This window comes from Empidonax traillii, unplaced genomic scaffold (genome assembly GCF_003031625.1).
Source record: "Empidonax traillii isolate 1590-97213 ecotype Southwest subspecies unplaced genomic scaffold, ASM303162v1 scaffold1133:size178786, whole genome shotgun sequence".
Taxonomy (NCBI): Eukaryota; Metazoa; Chordata; class Aves; order Passeriformes; family Tyrannidae; genus Empidonax; species Empidonax traillii.
This window is the reverse complement of record NW_020956326.1, coordinates 9,256-30,528: the sequence shown is the minus strand read 5'-3', so window position 1 is coordinate 30,528 and position 21,273 is coordinate 9,256. Positions and strand designations below refer to the sequence as shown.

The 21,273-nt window shown below is 59.2% G+C and overlaps 2 protein-coding genes across 4 annotated transcripts in view; one reads left to right on the top strand and one right to left on the bottom strand.

Annotated features, from left to right (window-relative positions):
* The window catches only part of LOC114068843 (fibrillin-2-like), a 70,454-nt gene extending 61,568 nt beyond the window's left edge, over positions 1-8,886 (top strand). For both annotated transcript variants that reach the window (XM_027905243.1, XM_027905241.1), the window contains 15 exons: positions 529-594; positions 886-1,011; positions 1,278-1,397; positions 1,606-1,728; positions 2,146-2,277; positions 2,885-3,010; positions 3,421-3,627; positions 3,806-3,931; positions 4,541-4,663; positions 5,021-5,137; positions 5,276-5,404; positions 6,030-6,149; positions 6,518-6,749; positions 7,526-7,694; positions 8,508-8,886. In XM_027905243.1, the coding sequence (XP_027761044.1) occupies positions 529-594; positions 886-1,011; positions 1,278-1,397; positions 1,606-1,728; positions 2,146-2,277; positions 2,885-3,010; positions 3,421-3,627; positions 3,806-3,931; positions 4,541-4,663; positions 5,021-5,137; positions 5,276-5,404; positions 6,030-6,149; positions 6,518-6,749; positions 7,526-7,694; positions 8,508-8,882 (2,291 nt within the window). In that variant the 3' untranslated portion in view covers positions 8,883-8,886. The remainder of the gene's footprint in view (positions 1-528; positions 595-885; positions 1,012-1,277; positions 1,398-1,605; positions 1,729-2,145; positions 2,278-2,884; positions 3,011-3,420; positions 3,628-3,805; positions 3,932-4,540; positions 4,664-5,020; positions 5,138-5,275; positions 5,405-6,029; positions 6,150-6,517; positions 6,750-7,525; positions 7,695-8,507) is intronic.
* Positions 8,887-13,350: 4,464 nt separating this feature from the next.
* Positions 13,351-18,114, bottom strand: CTXN1 (cortexin 1). Of its 2 annotated transcripts, none has more exons than XM_027905244.1 (3): positions 17,920-18,114; positions 14,691-14,804; positions 13,351-13,853 (listed from the first exon to the last, which is right to left on the bottom strand). In XM_027905244.1, exon 3 carries the CDS (start codon positions 13,679-13,681, stop codon positions 13,427-13,429), a length of 255 nt encoding a protein of 84 aa, XP_027761045.1. In that variant the 5' UTR covers positions 13,682-13,853; positions 14,691-14,804; positions 17,920-18,114; the 3' UTR covers positions 13,351-13,426. The 2 variants fall into 2 exon arrangements, with proteins under 2 accessions (XP_027761045.1, XP_027761046.1); XM_027905245.1 differs by lacking the exon at positions 17,920-18,114 and adding an exon at positions 16,847-17,084.
* Between the last annotated feature and the right edge of the window lie 3,159 nt (positions 18,115-21,273).

The window sequence follows — 21,273 nt, the reverse complement described above, 5'->3', positions numbered from 1 at the left end:
CGGCAGCCAGGTGGGTTATTTCTGCTTTGGATCTGCTCTTGGTGCTCTCCAGGGCTTTGGACAAGGGTTTGGGGTTTCCTCAGGGCCTCCACAGCTCTTTCTACAACTCCCTGAAAGGAGGTGGTGGCCCAGTGGGGGTTGGGTTGTTCTCCTGGATAACAAGTGACGGGACGGGAAGAAACAACCTCAAGTTGTGCCAGGGTTGAATATTAGGAAAAGTTTCTTCACTGAAAGGGTGGGCAAGCACTGGAAGAGGCTGCCCAGGGTCTCTTCCATCCCTGGAAGTGTTCAAAAAACACGTGGATGTGGCACCTGGAGATGTGAACATGGTGGTGTTGGGTTAATGGCTGGACTCAATGACATCAGAGGGCTTTCCAACCTTCATGATTCCCTGACTCCATGATTCCAGACCCGAGGCAGGCACAGATTTTTTCCAGCCAGACGGGATTTTGTGGGTTCTCAAGCTTCCTCTAGAAGCAAGAGTGGGATCCCCTTGTGATTAGATCTTGCTTTCCTGCTTGCTTCCAGTTGCCTTCCAGGAGCTGTGTCCGTACGGCCACGGAGCCATCCCAGGCCCAGGTGACACCCGAGAAGGTGAGGTTGGGTTTGGGGAGGACAAGAAATTTGGGCTTGGGGGGGTGTTGCTGCCTAAAAACAACCAGACTTGGGCTGCTGGAGAGCAGGGTTGGATCCCAGTGGCAGGGAAGGGGTGGGAGAAATAGGTCTGGGGTCTCCCCCAAGCTCAGCTGCTCACCAGAGGTTCAGCCCCCAAGTCTGGAGAGGGAGAGTCTGAAACTCCAGGGATCACCTGGAGTGTCTTGTGTGAGCCCTGAAAGGGGCATTGGTGGCTGGGTGAGGTTTCATCCCCCTTGTTTTCCCCTGCAGATGTCAATGAGTGCTCGGAGAACCTGGGGGTCTGCATCAACGGGGCCTGCATCAACACCGACGGCTCCTTCCGCTGCGAGTGCCCCTTCGGATACAACCTGGACTACACGGGGGTCAACTGCGTGGGTGAGGGTCTGCCTGGGGCTGCGTGGGGGGCCAGGGGCTGCCTGGGAGAGGCTCTGTGTGGTGGGTGGGTGTCTGTGAGGGTCTGTGTGGCGGATGAGTGTCTGGGTGATGGGTGGGGTCTGTGTGGTGGGTGGGAGCCCTGTTCCCTCCTTCCACGCCCTCTGTGTCAGAGGAGGATGGTCTGTCCCTACTCAGGCTGCAGGGACAGACCAACCCCGACCCTTCCCACCCCACTGACCCCCCCATGACATGTCCCGTGTCCCCAGACACCGACGAGTGCTCCATCGGCAATCCCTGCGGGAACGGCACCTGCACCAACGTGGTGGGAGGCTTCGAGTGCGCCTGTGACGAGGGCTTCGAGCCGGGGCCCATGATGACATGTGAAGGTAACGCTGCTAGGGGGCTGCCCCTTCGCTCCCAGTGCCACCCAGGCTGTGGGGGGGACCCCTCTGGGTGCCTTTTCATGGCAGGAAGCGTTGGTGGAACGAAGTTCTCCCGAGCTGAACGCACAGGGCAGGGTGGGTCTGTCCTGGGGAGGCCCAGCCCTGTCCCCAACAGCACCAGGGCAAGTTCTCTCCTCTCTCCTTCTCTCAGACATCAACGAGTGTTCCCTGAACCCCCTGCTCTGCGCCTTCCGCTGCATCAACACCTTCGGCTCCTACGAGTGCACCTGCCCCTCTGGATACGCCCTGAGGGAGGACAGGAGGATGTGCAGAGGTAACAGCCCCTCCTGCATCCATCAGGAATCTCCCACACCCTCCCCAGCCCCTGAACTCGGCCACGTGCCCACTGTCACCCCCCCTGCTCTTGCTGTCGCAGAGGAATCCTTTGCTCTCAGGGTGGGCAGGCCCTGGCACAGGTTGCCCAGAGAAGCTGTGGCTGCCCCATCCCTGGGAGTGTCCAAGGCCAGGTTGGAACAACTTGGGACAGTGGAAGGTGTCCCTGCCCGTGGCAGGGGGTGGGCCAGGACGAGCCTCCAAGTCCCTTCCAACCCAAACCATGTTATGAGTCTATGATTTTATCAGCTGTGCCCCAGCCAGCCTGGGCTAAGGCCACAGGGCTTGCTGGAGCAGTGGGCACTCTGATGCCCCCCCAGGGCTGGCAGGGGCAGCTCTGATGGGGTCTCTCTTGCAGATCTGGATGAGTGTGCAGAGGGGCTGCACGACTGCGAGTCCCGGGGGATGCTGTGCAAGAACCTCATCGGCACCTTCATGTGCATCTGCCCCCCGGGGATGCAGCGCAGGCCCGATGGAGAGGGCTGCACAGGTACCACAGCAGGCTGCCAGGGCCTCCCAGGGGCATGGAGATAGTTCCCTGCCAGGCACTGCCCGTGGAAGTTTGTGTTCAAACAGCTCCTCCCGTGGGTTGGAACCTCCTGTGTGTGCCGGTCATGCCTTCGCACACAAACCTCTGTTCACCCCTGACCCACGTGGATCAGAGTCCAGCACGGGGTGGGGGCCTTTCCTTTGGGTCTCTCCATGTCTGTCCTGAGCTGCTTTGCAGTGATTTATTTGCTTTGGGAAGGGGCAGCACTGGGCAAGCCCAGCCCTGCTCAGCCTCGGGCACAGCAGGGACACGGTGCCAGACCAGCTCCACTGCTGGCCCAGCAGCTTGGCCAGCGCAGGTGGAGCATTTGCAGGCCAGGGAAGCCGAATTTCAGCCACCCTTGCTTTTTGGGGGAGGTCCAGGGCAGGTGGGTGTGTCTCCCAGCTGGTGTGGGAATGGTCCTCGAGGGCTCTGGGAGGACATTTCAGAGTGAGCGGCAGCACAGGGACTGATGGAAAGCTGGAACTGGTTCTTCGCCAATTCTTTGTGGGTTTCTCTTTCTTTCTTTCTCTCTCTCTCTCTCCCTCCTTCCTTTCCTCCCTCCCAGATGAGAACGAGTGTCGGACCAAGCCCGGGATCTGCCCCAACGGCCGCTGCGTCAACACCGCGGGGAGTTATCGCTGCGACTGCAACGAGGGCTTCGAAGTCAGCCCCTCTGGCACTGAGTGCATCGGTAATGCCCAAATCCTGCCCGGCCTGGAGCGGCAGGTGGTGCTTCCTGGGGGCTCAGGGGGTCTAAGAGACCTGTAGAAGGACTCGTGGCGAGGGTACAGAGGGACACGGCAAGGGGGAGCGGATTCGTGTGGCAAAGGGCAGGGTGGGGTGGGATATTGGGAAGGAATTCCTCCCTGGGCAGGGTTAGGTGGGATATTGGGAAAGAATTCTTCCCTGGGAGGGTGGGGAGGCCCTGGCACAGGTTGCCCAGAGAAGCTGTGGCTGCCCCATCCCTGGAAGTGTCCAAGGCCAGGTTGGAGCAACCTGGGACAGTGGGAGGTGTCCCTGCCCAAACCAGGGCTGGAACTCTATGACCTTCAGGCTGTTCCATCACCCCTGACCTCACATCCCCCCCTTTCCTCCACCCAGACACCCGCCAGGGGTTCTGCTTCACCGAGGTGCTGCAAACCATGTGCCAGATGTCCTCCACCAACCGCAACCTGGTCACCAAATCCGAGTGCTGCTGCAACAGCGGGCGCAGCTGGGGCCCCCAGTGCGAGCTCTGCCCCCTGCCTGGCACTGCCCAGTACAAGAAGATGTGTCCCCACGGCCCAGGATACTCCACTGATGGCAGAGGTGAGCTGGGGATGTGGGTGCAGGTGGGACAGAGCCTGGAGCAGCCACAAATGCTCTGCGAGGTTCTCCGGGCGGGTTCTCAGCTCTGGCGGGGGCTCAGAGCTGCCCTGGCACAGGGCTGGCAGCGGGGACAGAGGCAGCCTTGGCACTGTGACAGCTCCTTCCCTCCCTCCCCCAGACATTGATGAGTGCAAGGTCCTGCCCAACCTGTGCAAGAATGGGCAGTGCATCAACAGCATCGGCTCCTTCCGCTGCCACTGCAGGCTGGGCTACACCGCTGACATCACGGGCACGGCCTGCGTGGGTGAGTTGGGAGAGGAATTCCCTGTCCCTGGGCAGCTCTTGGCTGCCATCCCTGCTTTTTAGCAGGCAGAGAGAGGGTTTTGTAGCCCCCAGCTGGGAGCTGCCCTGCCCTCTGGCTGTGCAGCCCTGCGTGTCCGTAGCGGGGCTCTGGACACCTCGCTCCTGTTTTGTGGCTCTCTGGCACCTCAAAGTCATCTCTGCATGTTGTTTGACTCCTTAAAAATGAGGTTCCTGGTCTTGTCTGACCCCGGGAGCCGCAGGGATGGGGATCTGGAGGTGAAATCTGGGAGCAGCCAAACCTGCCTTTGGTGCTGCCAGAGGCTGAGCTCCGAGGGGGGAATGCAGGTGTTGATATAAAAGGGCACCCCTGGAATCACAGAGGGTCTCCTACATTTGTTGTGCTGCCTCAAACTGAGGCGCTACTCCAAAATCTGTGCCTTCCTGGAGGGTGAGAACAGGCCCTTTGCCTGGGAAGTGCCAGAATCCACAGGGATATCTGACCACAAAACCCGGGATCACCGTGTGTCCAGGAGCTCCTGGGCAGCCTGAGCGCTCCAAGGGGGTGGTCCTGTCCCTGTGGCTGCTGATGTGTCTCGTCTCCCGAGGGCAGATCTGGACGAGTGCAACCAGTCCCCCAAACCCTGCAACTTCATCTGCAAGAACACCGAAGGCAGCTACCAGTGCTCCTGCCCCCGAGGGTACATCCTGCAGGAGGATGGCAAGATCTGCAAAGGTATCCAGAAGGAGCAGAGCCCCTGCCCTCACCTCTGGCACTCGGTGGGGGATGTGGCAGAACAGTTCAGGTCCTTCTGTTCAGCCACAGGGCAAGGCTGTGCCCAGCCTCTCCCAGTATCCGTGTGGCAGGCTGGGAGGAGGCTGGGCTAAGGATCTAGGAGACTCTGGGACCTGTGGGTCGCAGGGGGGGCAGGGAAAAACCTCTGCACCTTCCAGGTGTCCCCAGTGAGGTGGGGAGAGGCTGGTTCTTCTCGCAGAAGAACGCTGGGTGTTGTTCCTGAGTCTGGTCCCGGAGTGTCCAGGTGTATCCACCTCAGGGGAGGTAAAATGAGACGCTTTTTCCTTTTTGTTTTAGACTTGGATGAGTGTTCCACCAAGCAGCACAACTGCCAGTTCCTCTGCGTGAACATCATCGGGGGGTTCAACTGCAAGTGCCCCCCCGGCTTCACTCAGCACCACTCGTCCTGCATCGGTGAGTAGAGCCACTCCCTGCTCCCCTGGGCAGCACCAGGACATTTCCATGGGCACAACGTCCCCAAGGGGTCAGTTTGAAGCCCAGGAGAGAGACTTTCCAGGCGCCCCCCCCCCCAAAACCGTGGGTGTTTTGCAGACAACAACGAGTGCACAGCTCAGCCCTCGCTGTGCGGAGCCAAAGGGCAGTGCCTGAACACCCCGGGCAGCTACAACTGCGAGTGCCAGAAAGGATTCTCCCTGGACAGCTCTGGGGTCAACTGTGAAGGTGGGTCTGGGTCTCCAGGGACTTTGGCAGAGTTGTTTTGCCCTGGGGAAGAGTTCCTGGTGCCTCCCAGGCTCTGAGGAGCTCAGTCCAGCGAGCTCGGGGAGGGTTTGGACAGCGCTCCAAGGGACACGGTGAGATTGTTGGGGTGTGCTGTGCAGGGCTAAGAGTTGGACTGGATGATCCCTGTGGGTCCCTTGCGGCTCAGGATATTCCAGGATTCTATCAGGAGGGTATGTGGGGCACCAGAAGCCCCCGTGGGAAGCCCCTGGTGCAAAGGAGAGGTCGGTGCCTGACCTGGCTGGGCCAGGAGACAGAAATGAAGGTCTCAGTGCTGCAGCCACAGCCAAGGCTGGGGCAGGAATGGTTCTGTGTCCCACCAGGAGACATCTCAGGCTGGCCATGGGAGTGCCAAGCAGATCAGAACTGGTAACAGGCCAGGCCAGACCTCAAAAACCACCCGGGGGTGTCTGTGGGCCCTGGGGCTGAGGGTGCCCCTCACCTGCAGCTGCAGACACAGAACTGGGCACAAGAACCACCCCCACACCAGCACCCTCAAGGGTGCCAGGCTGGTCCCACCAGCCAGGGGGGGTGTTGTCCCAGCTGCCCCTGTGTTGCTTTGCTGCAGATGTGGACGAGTGTGACGGGAACCACCGGTGCCAGCACGGCTGCCAGAACGTGCTGGGGGGGTATCGCTGTGGCTGCCCCCAGGGCTACGTGCAGCACTACCAGTGGAACCAGTGTGTGGGTGAGTGGGGAGGGTGTCCTGTGCCTGTGGGGGGTGTCCTGTCCCTGTGGGTGTATCCCACACCTGTGGGATGCAGGATGGAGGGCAGCTGACCCCCTGAGTCCCTCTCCACCCCCTCAGCCCCTCCTGACGCTGGGTTTGGGTTCATCCCCACTCTCCCACTGATGTTCCTGCCGGGATGGACCCCCTGCCCCACCCCTGCTTCTCCCAGGAGCAGGGAATTCCAGAAAGCTGCTCTGCAGAGCCCTGAGCTGCCACCAGCAGCAGGATAACCCTCTGTCCTGGCACTCCTTTGGGCTCCAGCTGGGAATTCAGGGCTGGATGCCCACCTGGTGCCCATCCCTGAGCGTGTGCCACCCCTCCTGCAGATGAGAACGAGTGTTCCAGCCCCACGGCCTGCGGCTCTGCCTCCTGCTACAACACCCTGGGCAGCTTCAAGTGCGTGTGTCCCTCGGGGTTCGACTTCGACCAGGCCTTCGGGGGCTGCCAGGACGTGGACGAGTGCTCGGCCGGGGGCAGCCCCTGCAGCTACGGCTGCTCCAACACGGACGGGGGGTACCTGTGCGGCTGCCCCGGGGGCTATTTCCGAGCGGGACAAGGGTAAGGGAGCAGTAAGGGTCCTGCGGGATGTTGACCCCAACCCCCCCCAGGGAGTCCTCGGCTTCTTCTCGCCTCGTCCAAGGATCGTTTACAAGAAATTAAACCCTCCCCACCCGCCCTTTTGAAGTGTTAACGAGCCAGGCGTTGCTTTGTTCCGCTGGGAATCGTCCCAGCCGCGTGTCCCTTCCCAGGCTTTTCACCCATTTAGCGAACGCAGAAAGTAATATTGGTTGGTTCCAAATTAATTAGTGTTCTATCCTTAATTGGCTAATTTAATCTGCGTGCTTTGGTTCTCTTATCTCTCCTCCTCAGACAGAGGCTGTAATGTCTTTGTTCATCTCCTCTGTGTCTTCTGGTCGCTCCAAGATGTCTTTGGAGGGCCATGAATTTGAGATCCCAAGCTGTCCAATCCTCAGCTCCCTCAAGCTTTGTTTATCAGAGCCGGGTTTAAAGATCAAACCAAAGAGCCTGTGAAGAGAACTCCAGCCACCTGTTACCCTGAATTAAAAGTTTAGGGAAGTTGGATCATCTCCCAAGGGCATCTCCTCCTCCATTCCCAGATCCAGCGGTTAGTGCTGTAGGAGGTGCTCTGTAGATCCACCCAGTCCAGGATGGGGATGGATTAATTAAACCCTCTTGTTTAGGCACGTTCTGATCTCTCTGTCCACGCCATGTCCCACCCCCACTCGTGTCTGTGGGACCGCTCTGAGGGCCGTGGTGACGCTCCCGTTTGAGTCACGGCTCTGAGCTGGGTCTCTCTGCTCTTCTGCCACCAGACACTGTATTTCTGGCTTGGGTTTTGGGAAAGGGCCCTACCTGCCAGCCCCCCAGGAGGAGGATGAGGACAACCTGCTGTCCCCTGAGACCTGCTACGAGTGCAAGATCAACGGCTACCCCAAGAGGGGCCGGCAGCGCCGCAGCCTCAACGGCACCGAGAAGCACCAGGTGGGACATCCGAGGCATCCTGGCTGGGATGGGGGGGCAAGGCAAGAGCTGGGTCACTTGGGGGTGGTGGGTCCTGTGCCAGTGGGACCATCCCTGCCTCAATCCAGCCAGAGCAGCTCACCCCACACCTGCCCTGGGAGTTTGGGGACATCCCCCAGTCCACAAGTCCTGCGGGAATTGAGGGTGGGACGTCCTGAGGTGACACAGCCGTGTGTGGTTTGGCCACAGATGTCTGGGGACGCGTGAAGCCAAGAGATAGAGCACGTGTTTTCCATCCCTGGAAGTGTTCAAGGCCGGGTTGGACAGAGCTGGAGCGTCCTGGGATAGTGGAAGGTGTCCCCTGCCCATGGCAGGGGGGTGGGATGAGATGAGCTTTGAGGTCCCTTCCAACCCAAACCCAAACTCTGTGTTTCTGAGCGAGGGGAGGTGATGGGGGAGCAGTTCCCCACTCACTGTCTGACTCCAGACTGGGCCTGTCACTGTAAACACAGGTTATTCCTCAGCAGGAAGTTCCAAGGCTCTCCCAAGAGTTTTACAGGACTGGGAGGTCATTTTAGGCCTTGGAAGGAAAATGGCCCTGAAGTTCCTGGTCCTTCCTCTGAAGCTGAGGGCTGTGTGCTGGCTGGTTCAGTGTCAGACACACAAACAGGGCACCAAGAAACACCTGTAGGAAATGAAGGACCGTGGGAGTCGCTGTTACTTCCCAGAGCTGCTTTGGGGCAGAAATCCCCTAAAAACCACACCCTCCTCCACCTGGCCCCGAGGTGTTGGGAGGGAGGAACCTGTGAGTGACACAGCTCTGTTCCTTAGCAGGAGCAGGCGGTGAACTTGGCCAGCATGGACGTGGAGGCCCCGCTGTCCATGACCCTGAACCTGTCGGACCTGGCGCACAAGGAGCACATCCTGGAGCTCCTGCCGGCCGTGGAGCCCCTGGAGAACCGCGTGCGGTACCTCATCTCCCAGGGCAACGAGGGGGGCTATTTCCGCATCCACCAGAAGGAAGGGCTCAGTTTCCTCCACCTGGGCCGCAAGAAAATCCTGCCCGGCACGTACGTGCTGGAGATCGTGAGCGTGCCCCTGTACCGCAGGCGGGAACTGCAGAAACTCGAGGCCAAGAACCACCTCGACTACTTGGCGGGGGAGCTGGGCCAGGCACTGAGGATGAAGCTGCAGCTCCAGCTCTACTAAAAAAAAAAAAAAAAAAACAACAAAACACCACCACCACCAACCCCCCATCGCCGCCGCCACCACCACCACCACCACGAGATCCACCCGACAGTGCAGTCCTTCTTCTCCTTCAACAACGGGCTCCTCCCCTCCTGCCACCGCCTGCACGGGACAAACCCGCGGGGAATGGCCCTCTGGGATCCAACCCCTGCCTGGGCCCACCAGGGACGCTCAAACCCGGGCCACGCCGCACCGAGGGCTCTGCCCAGGGGTCCCGACCCCGTCGAAGGGACTCCCTCCCCCTGCTCAGCTCTCTCCTGGCTCCTGTAAACCAAGACACTGTCTCCAGGCTGGCAGGGTGGTGCCATGGGGAGGGGGGCTCCGTGGTCCTATCCCACCCCCCCAGCCCAGGGAATGTGCAGGGAGGGGGCTGGGGGCAGCTTGGGTGTGGTGTCAGTGCATTTCCCATCAGCTCCTGTTCCTCCTTGGCTTCTGCCTTGTCATGATGGTGCTGCAGAAACCATCCCACCCCTACCCTGGCTGTGCTCTGTCTCCCTCTTGTCTTCTCCAGGTTCTCTGACCCTTTTGGGGCTCCTCTGGTGCTTTTGGGGCTCCTCTGGTGCTTTTGGGGGCTCTTGTGGTCCCTTTAGGGCTCCTCTTGTCCCTTTGGAGCTCCTCTGGTCCTTTGAGGCTTCTCCAATACTTTGGGGCTCCTCTGGTGCTTTTGAGGCTTCTCTGGTGCTTTTGGGGCTCCTCTGTCGAGCAGCAAAGGTCACCTCTGAGCAAAAGGCCAGTTTTCAGGTTGCCCACCTCACACATCCTGAAGCAGCCAGGCCATGTGGGGGCCACAGGACCCCTCAGGCCTTCCCACCATGGCAGGCTGAACAAATCTGGAGCTGGAAGGGCTTTCCCAGAGCTCCAGCAAGTCCAGGGGTTTGAAGGTGTCATGTCCTTTCTGAGGAGGAGCTCTGGGGTGGGAAAAGGCAGATAAATTGGATTGATGTGGCTGGACAAAGTCAGCTGATGGGAAAACCCCCGTGGGGAGCCCCCTTGGATGCTTCCAGAGGGGTGGGGGGCTTCGGGGGGGATGCACCTCCCACGCTGCAGGGGCACTTTTCCTGGCCACCAGCTTGAAAATCCTGGGAGAAGCAGGGTGGGGAATGGGGTGGGAGGCAGGGGACAGCCACTTCCAGAAAGAACCCTGGGCTTGGAGCCCTTCTGGGAAGGGGGCTCTGGCTGTCCCCTCCACCTTGGGCAGGCCGAGGTGACACCAGAGATGGACAGTCTGTGGTCACTCCAGAGAGCGTGGAAAACGGGAATTCCACCCCACAACCCATCCCTGTCCCCCACAGACGCTCCCCCTGGCGCTGCCTGAAGTTCTTCCCACATTCCCTAACCCCGCCTGAAGCTCTTCCCACATTCCCTAACCCCCCACCTGCATCTCTTGGCAAGTCCCCCCCCTGCCCCCACGGGACAAAGGTGCTAAAATTCACACGGAACTACCTGCTCCCAGCCCTGAGGTGCTCCCAGCTGCGGGAATCTGGGCTGGGATCACCAGCATGAGTGCACTGTCCCCACCACCCCCCAAATATTTATGGAGAGCCACCAAAGTCCCGCTCGCTGGGAGGAGTGCAGATTCCTGGAGCTTTGTTGTTGTTTTGTGGGGAGTTTTTTTTTTGGGGGGGAAAGGGAAGGGGGTGGATTTTTCTCGGTCCCCGAGGGGTGGGGGAAGTGTGTGTTTACTGTATTGGGGCTGAAGTCAAACTTGAAAACTCTTTTTGCGGCTCCAGACTCTGGATTTTACAAGGGTCCCAGAGCTTTTGTGACAGGATGGGTGGCCTGATGTTTGGGATTGCTTTTCTGGTTTGGTTTGGGGGTTTTTTTTTATTTTTTTTTTTTATTATTATTATTTTGGTTTGGTTCGTTTAATTTTTTTTTTATTATTATTTTTTCCAACAGGTGCTTTTTTTTTACCAAAAAAACCAAAAAACACCTCCCCCCCAAAAAATATTAATAATTATAAATTAGCAGAGCTGGGTTTGTGTGTGTGTGTGTGTTGAGCCTAAAAAAAGAAACTCAAAGGAAAAAAGCTCAAGGTTTCCTTCCTTCCTCTCTGGTGCAGTGTTTGGTTTGGGTTTTTTTTATTATTATTAATTTTGTACTGACATTTCTTGCTGGTTGGTTGTTTTTGGTTTGGTTTGGTTTGGTTTTTTTTTTGAGGGGGAGGGGGAAAAAGTGTTGAAACCCAAAAACCTTGTGCCCCTTGTCCCGCACAGAGAGGTGGCTCTTTGTGGAATTCCTTTTTTTTTTTTTTTTTTTTTTTTTTTTTTTTTTTTTTTTTGTATCAGAAGCAACAGCAACAATAAAATTATTTTGGGTTAGGTGGGTCTGTGTTTCTTTCTCGGCTGGGCACGGATTTGGGGTGGGAGGACCCATCCAAGCTCCAACGTGGAGCTTCTGTGGAGACACAGGTGGGATTGTCCAGCCTGGAGGAGAGAAGGATCCAGGGAGACCTTGGAGCACCTTCCAGGGCCTAAAGGGGCTCCAGGAGAGCTGGAGAGGGACTGGGAACAAGGGATGGAGGGACAGGACACAGGGAATGGCTTCAAACTGAAAGAGGGGGAATGTAGATGGGATATTGGGAAGGAATTCTTGGCTGAGAGGGTGGGGAGGGACTGGGATGAATTTCCCAGAGAAGCTGTGGCTGCCCCATCCCTGGGAGTGTCCCAGGCCAGGTTGGAGCATCCTGGGATTCTGGAAGGTGTCCCTGCCCATGGATGGGCTTTAAGGTCCTTTCCCACCCCAAACCTGTGATTCCCTGATTCCCTCTCCCAGCCGGGGCGTGGAATGAGGGTGATGCCGAAGGTCCGAGCCCAGGGGTCGTGTCGTGTGTGGGGTCGGGCTCCGGCTGGTTGAGTTCGGCTCCAAATCTCCTTCCAGGCTGCTATTCCCGGTTTTAGGAAGCTCTTCCCGCCTTCCCGTTGCGGAGACGGAGCTTTGTGCCACAAGAGGGCAGGCGGGACTGCGGCATCGGCCACTGGGAGGGATCCCGGAGCCTTACTGGGAGCACTGGGAGCAGCGCTGGGAGCGGAGCCGCTCCCCTGGCACGGGAAAACAGAGTCCAGTGGGCTCAGATGCCCCTCCAAGAGCTCCCCGGGCGCCTTGATGGGGGAGAGGTTTGTGTCGGACCCCCCAGGATTTGGGGTCTCCCCTGGGAGATGGGAGATGCCCCCAGGATTTGGGATTTCCCATGGGAGATGGGGCAGTCCCACAGGGTTTGGGTTCCCCCTGGGACATGGGGCAGCCCCCCAGGATTTGGGATTTCCCCTGGGACATGGGGCAGCCCCAAAGGTTTTGGGATCTCCCTCAGATCATGGGACAACCCCTCAGGATTTGGGATCTCCCCCCGAGGACCTGAGGGACACCAAAGAGCAGAGCTGGAGCTGGCTGGGGTTAGCACAGTGCAGCTTTATTTCCATGGAGGGGGACGAGGTTCTCTCTCTCTCCCCCCGTGGGCTCCAATCCCTTCCTACAAACCCTCCCTGCTGGCCCACGGCCACCAGCCCGCCACGCCTTTGGCCAGCTGAGCACCCCTGCTCCCCAGGCGTGGGGAGAACAGCCTTGATCCCCCCCCTCGGCATCTCCCACAGCCCCTCAGATTCCCAAAAGCAGGACGGCCAGGGAAGGGCCAGCCACCCCCGGCGACCCCCTGGGCGTGGGGAGCCCACCCGGGTCCTGCAGGATCCGGGAGTGGCCGGAGCGGGGCCACCGTGGGGAGAGGCTGCCAGGCCGGGGCTGGCTGAGAGGCATCTCCCAGGAGTTGCGTGGGATCTTTGATCCCTCGCGGGATCCCAGCGGGGCCACCCACGCAGGGCTGCACCTCGCTCGGGGCCACTTTCACCGGCTGCGAAAGCAGAGAGAGGCTGAAGGGCTGGAGGCCAAAAAACACGCGGTGGGTGGGGGGGAAAGGGGGTCTCTCCACCTCGCCCTGCCCTTTTTTTTGGGGGAGGGTCTTGGGAACTGCCACACAGAGAGGAACAAAAGCCAGCACGTGGGTCTGGTGCCTGGAAACCCCCTGACAGACACAGCTCAGCTACAGGGACACGCACACGCACACGCACACACACACACACGCACGGTCAGCACTCCCCGCGGGACACGGACGGGGAGGGGACGGCGTGGGAGGGGGCAGGAGGAGGCGGGGAAGGGGGTCCAAGCTCTGCCGTGGCACCGGGCAGAGCCCCCGCGGGCCGTGGCCGAGGGCAGGTCCCGCCATGCCCTGTCCCGTCCCCTCCTGCCCCCGTGGGCAGGGTGGGCAGCGGGCACCGATCCCCCACTCTCCTCCCCAGGAGTCCCGCGGGCTGCGAAGAGAACCGAAAAGTGCTTAGAAAAGAGAGAAACCCCTAGAAAACTGCCTCACACACACATACACACATTTCCTCCCCCGGCCAGGCCAAGAGCCCGAGCTCCCCGCCCCGGTGCCCGGAGCATCCCCGGGGCAGCAGCGCCGAGGGAGGGGGGCACGGGCGGGGTGGGGGGCACGGGGGGCGCCCCGGCCCTGCCCTCTACACCAGGGCATAGTCAAACTGGCCCCTCTCCAAGCCCTCCTTGTGGTCGGTCCAGGAGGAGGCGGGCATGCGGCTGTAGGGGTCCAGCAGGATGCGGAAGCAGCGAACCATCAGCATCACCAAGAAGACCAGGAGGAAGATGACGAAGGCGAAGACAGTTTTCTGCTCGGCATCCATGCCCGCGGAGCCGGCCGGGTGCTCCACCAGGGACGGGGAGAGCAGTTCATAATCCATCGTCGATGCATCATTCATGGCAGAGGCGGGGAGGGGTGCACGGGGGATGGGGGGCGGTGGGGGGTGGGATTTCGGCGGGGCCGGGGCAGGGGCAGCCAAACTTCAGCGTCCTGCAGTGCCCACGCACCCCGGGCACGGCTCACTCCATGGCCACAGGCTCGAGGGGCACTCCTGCCAGAGCCAAGAGCTCCTGGAGGGGAAAGAGAGGTGGTGAGGGAGCAGGAATGGGACACGGGCGAAGGAATTGGATAGAGGGAAAGGAATTGGACACAGGGAAAGGAATTGGATAGAGGGAAAGGAGTTGGCTACAGGGGAAAGAATTGGCCATGGAGAAAGAATTGGCTACAGGGAAAGGAATTGGCCATGGGGAAAGGAATTGGACACAGGGAAGGGAATTGGACACAGGGAAAGGAATTGGACACAGGGAAGGGAATTGGACACAGGGAAGGGAATTGGACACAGGGAAAGGAATTGGACACAGGGAAGGCAGAGCTGGTGAGGGAGAAGGAGTTGGACAAGGGAAAGCAGAGGAGGTGAAGGAGGAGGAAAGCAGAGCTGGCGAGGGAGATGGAACGTTGGGAAAGCAGAGGTGGTGAGGGAGGAGGAATCAGACACGAGGAAAGCTGAGATGCTGAGGGAGCAGGAATTGGCCCCAGGACACAGCAAGAGGCACAGGGAAGGGCAGGGAAGCTCACAAAGGGATTCCTGTTTTTTTTTTTAGCAACCTCGAGAAGCCACTCATGAGGGGCAGAAGGGCATGGGGGGGGGACACTGGTGCAGAACTCGCCTCTCCAGTCCCAAATCCCCAGAAATCCTCTGGAGAGGGCCCAGTCCAACCACAGGGAATTCCTCCTCCCTCAGCCAGAGGGGGCTGCTCAGGCTCTGCCCATCCTGGCCCCTGAGTTCTCCCAGGGTGGACATGGGGTCGGAATGTGTTCCCTCCCGCTGAGGGACACGTGCCCAGCTGTTCCCCCTCGGGTTTGGCAGCAGCAGGGGCTGGTTCCAGGAGGAGAAGGAGGGCACCCACCTCACTGCAGCTCCGTGGGGACACCAGCATCGCTACTGCAGCAGGAGCAGGGGGAGGGCCTGTCCGAGCAGCCACGTCACTGAGGGGAGGTCTCCAGGGTCCAGATTTCCTGGGCTGGGGGGGCAGAACAGAGGACAGAGGGTGGTTAAAGGGCTGGGGAGGTCACTGGGAGTCACAGCACGAGGCACCCCTGGAGGTCACAGCTCTGGAGGGAGTTAAAACGGGAGAACATCCACCCCAACCTTTCCAGGAGAACATTCACCCCAACCTTTCCAGGAGAACATCCACCCCAACCTTTCCAGGAGAACATCCACCCCAACCTTTCCAGACCATCCAACCCAACCCCTCCTTGCAGCTCCCTGGAGCCTGAAAAAAAAACCCCCAACCCCCCTCTGGGAGATGGCAGGACCCATCCAGATCATCCACTGCTGCTCCCCAGCACTGCCAAGGCCGCCCCTGACCTCGTGCCACATCCACTGGGCTTTCAAATCCCTCCAGGGATGGGCACTCCAGCACTGCCCTGGGCTGGACAACCCTTTTCATGAAGGAATTCTTCCTGATATCCCACTTAAACCTCCCCTGGTGCTTCCCACGGACACCTCTGGGTGGAAAAAAATCCCAGAACTGCAACAAATCGTAAAGACCAACAAAACACTTGGAGCTGGAGGTGCCCAGCTGGCTCCCATCCCAAATCCGGGGAGGAACAGGCACATCCAGGACAAAATAGAACATTTTCTGCTCCACAGCATCCCTGGTTTTATATCCCTGAACATTCAGGATAAAGGATTTCCCTCTTGCTGAGGGAAAAATCAGGAGGCACTGGAGCAGATTTCCCAGGGAAGCTGTGGCTGCCCCATCCCTGGAAGTGTCCAAGGGCAGGTTGGAGCACCCTGGGACAGTGGGAGGTGTCCCTGCCCGTGGGAATGAGATGATCTTTAAGTTTCCTCCCCACCCCACACACCTTTTGGTGCCGTGATCCGAATTTCCCCGCCATGATCCGAATTTCCCCGGGGGGGGGGAGATTTCGAGCAGAGCCCCCCACCCCTCTCTGCTCAGGCAAGTGGGCTGAAGGCAGCTGTTATTTCAGGAAGGTTTGATGGAGTTTTATTAAGATTCACGTTCCCTTAGTAACTGGGGAGGAGAACACGAGCGGAGGGAACGGCTTTGACGAGGTGGGGGGGGTGGGGGTGGTAAAAACTCTCCCGGATTCCTCGGGGCCGTGCCGAGCTTTTCCCCAACCCCAACCCCACGTTCATTTGGGGAGCAGCAGAGAGATAATGAGGTGTTTATTCCAAACTGGAACCCAGCTGGAGGGGAGGGCTCTTTCTGCCCACCCAGGACACCCCCCTGACTGGGCACCTCTTGGGTGGGCAGCGGGGAGAAGGTCTGGGCTGGCACTCAGGCATTCCTGATTAATCCCATCCCTCACATCCTGCTGGTTTGTGGTTTTTTTTTTCCCCCCCAGGAAGCAGCACCTGGAGCTGAGCTGGGGGTGGGAAAGCGCAGGAGGGAAGGCAGCTTTTGGTGTTGAAAAAAAAAATGGGGATGGGGAAGGTGGTTTTAATGTAAATTGGGGAGATTCAGGGGGAGATGTCAGGAAGGAATTCCTCTCTGGGAGGGTGGGAAGGGCTGGATGGAATTCCCAGAGAAGCTGTGGCTGCCCCAGCCCTGGAAGTGTCCGAGGCCAGGTTGGAGAAGGAAAGGTTTCAAGGAGATCTTAAACCCCTTCCAGGGCCTGAAGGGGCTCCAGGAGAGCTGGAGAGGGAACTGGGGACAAGGGATGGAGCAACAGGGCAAGGGGAATGGCTTCAAAGTGAAATTTAGATGGGATATTGGGAGGGAATTCCTCCCTGGGAGGGTGGGCAGGCCCTGGCACAGGTTGGGCAGAGAAGCTGTGGCTGCCCCATCCCTGGGAGTGTCCAAGGCCAGGTTGGAGCAACCTGGGACAGTGGGAGATGTCCCTGCCCATGGCAGGGGTGGCACTGGATGGGCTTTAATGTCCTTTCCAACCCAAACCATTATCCCACCTTTCTTATCAGCCCCTTGAAGGTCTCCCTGGAGCTTTCTCCTCTATTCCTGATTTTTAGGGCCTGAGCTCCCAGGAGATGGGAAAAGGCTTTGCTGGCAGATGCAGCTCCCTCCCCCCTCCCCTTCACCTGCAGATCACAGGGTCTGTCTGTCCAGGCAGGTCTGTCTGTCCCACGAGGGTCTGTCTGTCCCAGGTGGGGTGGAGGCCTCTCTGTGCCTCCCTGGCCACCCCTGGTGCTCCCACAGGAGCTCCCAGATTCCTTGCAGGAATTCCTTGCCTTTTTCAGTCAACGTTGCTGCTGGATCCAGCCCAGGAATCCTGCTGGGATCGAGGCTGGATCTTGGGCTGAGCTCAGGCAGGGGCTCTGCCAGGGGGGGGAGAGCTCAGCAAAGCCCTGGAGTCGGGGCTGTGTCCTCAGGGGGTTCTGCCCCACACATTGTGTGGCTCCAGGAGATGCCCCAGGGAGCTCCTGAGCCCCAGCAGGATCCCTCAGGTGCTTTGGTGGGGACAGATATCCCCCAAAACCTGCCCCCAACATCTCCCTCTTCCAGCACCTTCCACCACGGGGGCTCCAGGTCTGACCCCCCAAAGCCCCAAGTGGGGAGCTGGGCTGGTTTTCCTGTTAAACCTGTGGATAACAGGAAGGCCACCTCCTCCTCCAGCAGCTCTCCAAAGCCATGGAGACACCCTGGAGGGGCTCTCCCAGCCTGGCAGCTCCAACAATTTGGGAAGATGGGCTGTGGACACGCCTTGGATCAGCCCCCCCCCATCCTCCCTGAGTGCCAGGGATGTCCCATCCACGTTTTGGGAAGAGGAAGGGACAACCCTTCAGCACGAGGAGGGTGATCAGCCCTGTCCCAGCTAAGCAGGGATGTTTTTTTCCCCCCAAATCCCTGGGATTCCTGCTCCTCCCAGGGAATCCCAGCCAAGTGCAGGACCCTTCCCACCCCCTGCTCACCCACGGAAAACCCCCCCCCGCTCCCAAACCACCATCCAGACCCCCGGGAAAGGCCGTTCCCACCCCCCAAATCCCGTCCTCCTGCCCTTCTCCACCCACGCTGGATATTCTGGACCCTGAGCCCGACACGGGTGGGGGGTTCCCTGGTACCACCAACCCCCCACACACACACACATCCCCCTCGCAATGCCGGCTCTGCTCCCCACGGGAGCATTCCCGAGGGGCTGGGGCGTGGATAGTACCTGGAATGCCGGCTCCATCCCTTGCCATGCCGGGGGGAAGGAGCCTCTCCCCGGGAGCGCTCAGGGAAGGAGCCGCTCCCGACTCCCGCCGGAGCGGGTTCCTATGGCGATGCGGAATCGATTAGAATAAAAAAGGTGGAGCGCAGCAACTGGAGCCGGGAGAAGTTTCGTGAGCCGCTGCCTGGGAAAAGCAGACCGTGGGAGAGCTCAGCGCCGGGGGCTGAGCCTGCCCGCCCCCACCTGCGGCTCCCCGGGCCTTGTGTCCCCCCCCAAAAAAAAACCCCAAACCATCCCCCTTCTAATCCCCAGAGCTGCATCTCTGCCCCTCCGGGATCCTCCTGTGTGTGTCTGTCCAGACCCACAGACTGGGATGCTCCCGAATCCCTGGGATGCTCCCGAATCCCTGTGGCACTCGGGGCAAAAGGATTGTGCATCAGGGACCTCAAAAATCTCACTGCATCCTCCTCTCCCCCCCTCCCCAAACCCCAGGCAGCTTCGCACCCGCCAGGCTCAGCAGCGATCCGGGTTTTTGGGATGCAAAGAGATGCCCGGGATCCCAGAGAGCTCTTCCAGAGGATCCTGGAGCCAAAGCAGGAAGCCAGCATTCCCAACAGGATCCCAACAGGAGGATGAGCTCTGGCTGCCCCTGCCTCTCCCTCCCCACCCCCTGGGAGCCGCGGGAGAACTCCAGGGATGCTTTTCCCACTCGGTGGGAGCCTGGAGAGGTGGAATTCCCGGGAAAAACCGACACCGGGAGGTTGGTGACCACGCCCAGGATGGATCATCATCCCCACACACACAGGGTCTTATCCACACCCTGTTTCCAGGGAAAATTCCAAGCTAAAAAGATGCAGCAGCAACAGGGGCCGGGGGGAGGCGAGGGAGCGAAAAAATGACAATAAATGGAAAATTATAATAAAAATCCTTGGTGGTGCCACCAAACCTCCCACGCTGGGCACTGCCAGGCTCTCTCTGCTCCGCGGGATTCGTGTCCCCAGGACCTCCGTGTCACCCGGGCTCACATAAATATCTGTTGGGGTGGGTTTTTTTTTAGGATGCTTCTTCCCTTGGCTCGTGCTGCGGGGCTGGGGTTGGCACAGCCACTTCCAGAGGCAGCAGGTGGGTCCCTCCAAGTGGAGGAGGAAGGTGGGACAAGGACAAGAAATCTCCTGGTTGGGGGGTCCGAGGAAAGGGGACCAGAAGGTGTTTGGGGCTCTGTTTGGCAAATTCAACCCCCCCCCCACCCCTCCCCAAACCTCTGCCAGGGGCTGCAGGGACATTTTGGGGACAGTTTGATGGACCTAAAATCCCAGGGGACCCCCCCCCCAGGGACCTCCAGGGTGACCCCCACACACCGTGTGCCCACCCAGACAATCCTTCCTGACTCAGCAGCTCGGCAGGGAGGGAAGAGGAGAAGTTAATTTATTCCTGCGGGTGACTTTGAAGTAATTAATTGATCCTGTCAGAGGCAAAGGGATAATTCCAGGGCCGTGTAATCCCAGCAGGAAGATACTTCTTGTCCCCTGACAAGGCAGCTTTGATAGAGCCGTTTCACTGGCGCTGCCCGGAGTCGGGAAGGGGACATTCCAGTTAATGATTCCCGCTAATTAGAGCGGAGCAGACGCGCTCCCCTCCCCGCCCCGGGGTGTTCCAGCCCCGTTCCCTGTGGGAACACGCCCTGGGAGAGCTGGTGGGGACAAAACTGGGCCGGAATGAGAAGGTTCCTGAAGGTGATGCCTTTAGGAGGGAACCAAACACCTCTCAAGAGCCGTGGAAGGGTTTGGGTTGGAAGTGATCAAAAAGAGATCGTGGAATTCCAACCCTGCCCTGGGAGGGTGTGGGGAGGGGATGGGATGGATTTCCCAGAGAAACTGTGGCTGCCCCAGCCCCTGGAAAGAACCTGAAAAAGAAACCAAGTGATGATTTCCCTCTCCCTTGGCCCACCTTTGTCCAGGGCAAGAAAACATGAAGACTGGAACAGCAACAAACCCCTCCCAAACCTCTGCTTCTCCAGGAGAGGGGGTTGATCCCGACCTTTAGCCCACCGGAGGAAATCCCAGAGGGCTTTCACGGCCCAAACAGGGCCTGGAGGCGAAGGCAAAGCAGGAAAAAAGGGAAAGGAAGCGGAGCTGTTGAACGGCTGCCCGGGCAGGGGAAGGAACAGCCAGTGATGCTGTCGTTAATTGCTGGATCATAATGCTGGGACAGGAGGGGGCCTCATTAAAGTGCCTGAGACGAGCCTGTGGCTTGGCAAAGCCCGGCTTTCCATCGGGCCTGACCTTGCAACATCAATCACATTCCTCAGAATGTGGATTTAGGGATTTATTCCAGCGGCTGCCAAGGGGCCTGGCTGAGCCCCGGGGAGAGCAGAGGAGATGCTGGGGCACCTTCTGCGAGGGCTGCTGAGGCCAAGGGGTGTTTCTGCCCGAGCTGGAGGTGCTGGAAAAGCCAGAAAACTTGGCTTGAAGCTCAGCCTTTGGGGACAGTTCCAGGTCTGTGTCCCAGGCTGGGAGAACTGGGGGGGGATTCAGCTGGAGGAGAAGAAAAGGTTTCAAGGAGACCTCAAGAGTCCCTGGAGGGGCTCCAGGAGAGCTGGAGAGGGACCTGGGACAAGGGATGGAGGGACAGGACACAGGGAGTGACTTCAAACTGAAATTTAGGTGGGATATTGGGAAGGAATTCCTCCCTGGGAGGGTGGGGAGGGACTGGGATGGATTTCCCAGAGGATGCTCCATCCCTGGGAGTGTCCAAGGCCAGGTTGGAGCAACCTGGGATAGTGGGAAGTGTCCCTGCCCGTGGCAGGGGGTAGAACTGGATGGGCTTTAACGTCCTTTACAACCAGCAGCTTTTTTGGGGGCTCAATTTAAGGAATGTTCCCCTCACAGCACTGGCTCTGAGCCCCGGGGAGAGGGAGATTGTGGTTTCATTCAGCTTTGTGCCACCTCAGCAGAGCTGCCAGCTCAGGAGTCACTGATCCCAAGGGGGCAGGGATCACAACCTGGGATGGTGTCACCTCCAGCGAGGCGACAGATGAGCATGGAAACACTCCATAAAGGGACAACATATGGATCTTGCAGCGTTCTGGGGGGCAGAAGCGGCTGATTCCACCCTTGGCTGGTTGAGAACAGCGGGTGAATCCCCACCAGGAGCCGTCCTGCCTTCAACCTCCCGTCCCCGGGACTGTGGGGAAATCACTTCAGCAATTCCTTGACTGGCAAAAAAAAAAAAAAAAAAAGCAAAAAGGGCTCCCAGAGAACATCTGCTCCGGGAAACGAGTGCCCTTCGTCATCACCTCATTAGCGAGTTCCCCCAGGAGAAGGAGCGACCTTTGCAGATGCTCAGCTTTTGTTTGTC

What these genes read in the sequence shown, in the direction of transcription:
- CTXN1 (XM_027905244.1), bottom strand. Translation starts at nt 13,681, where the DNA reads ATGAATGATGCATCGACGATGGATTATGAACTGCTCTCCCCGTCCCTG.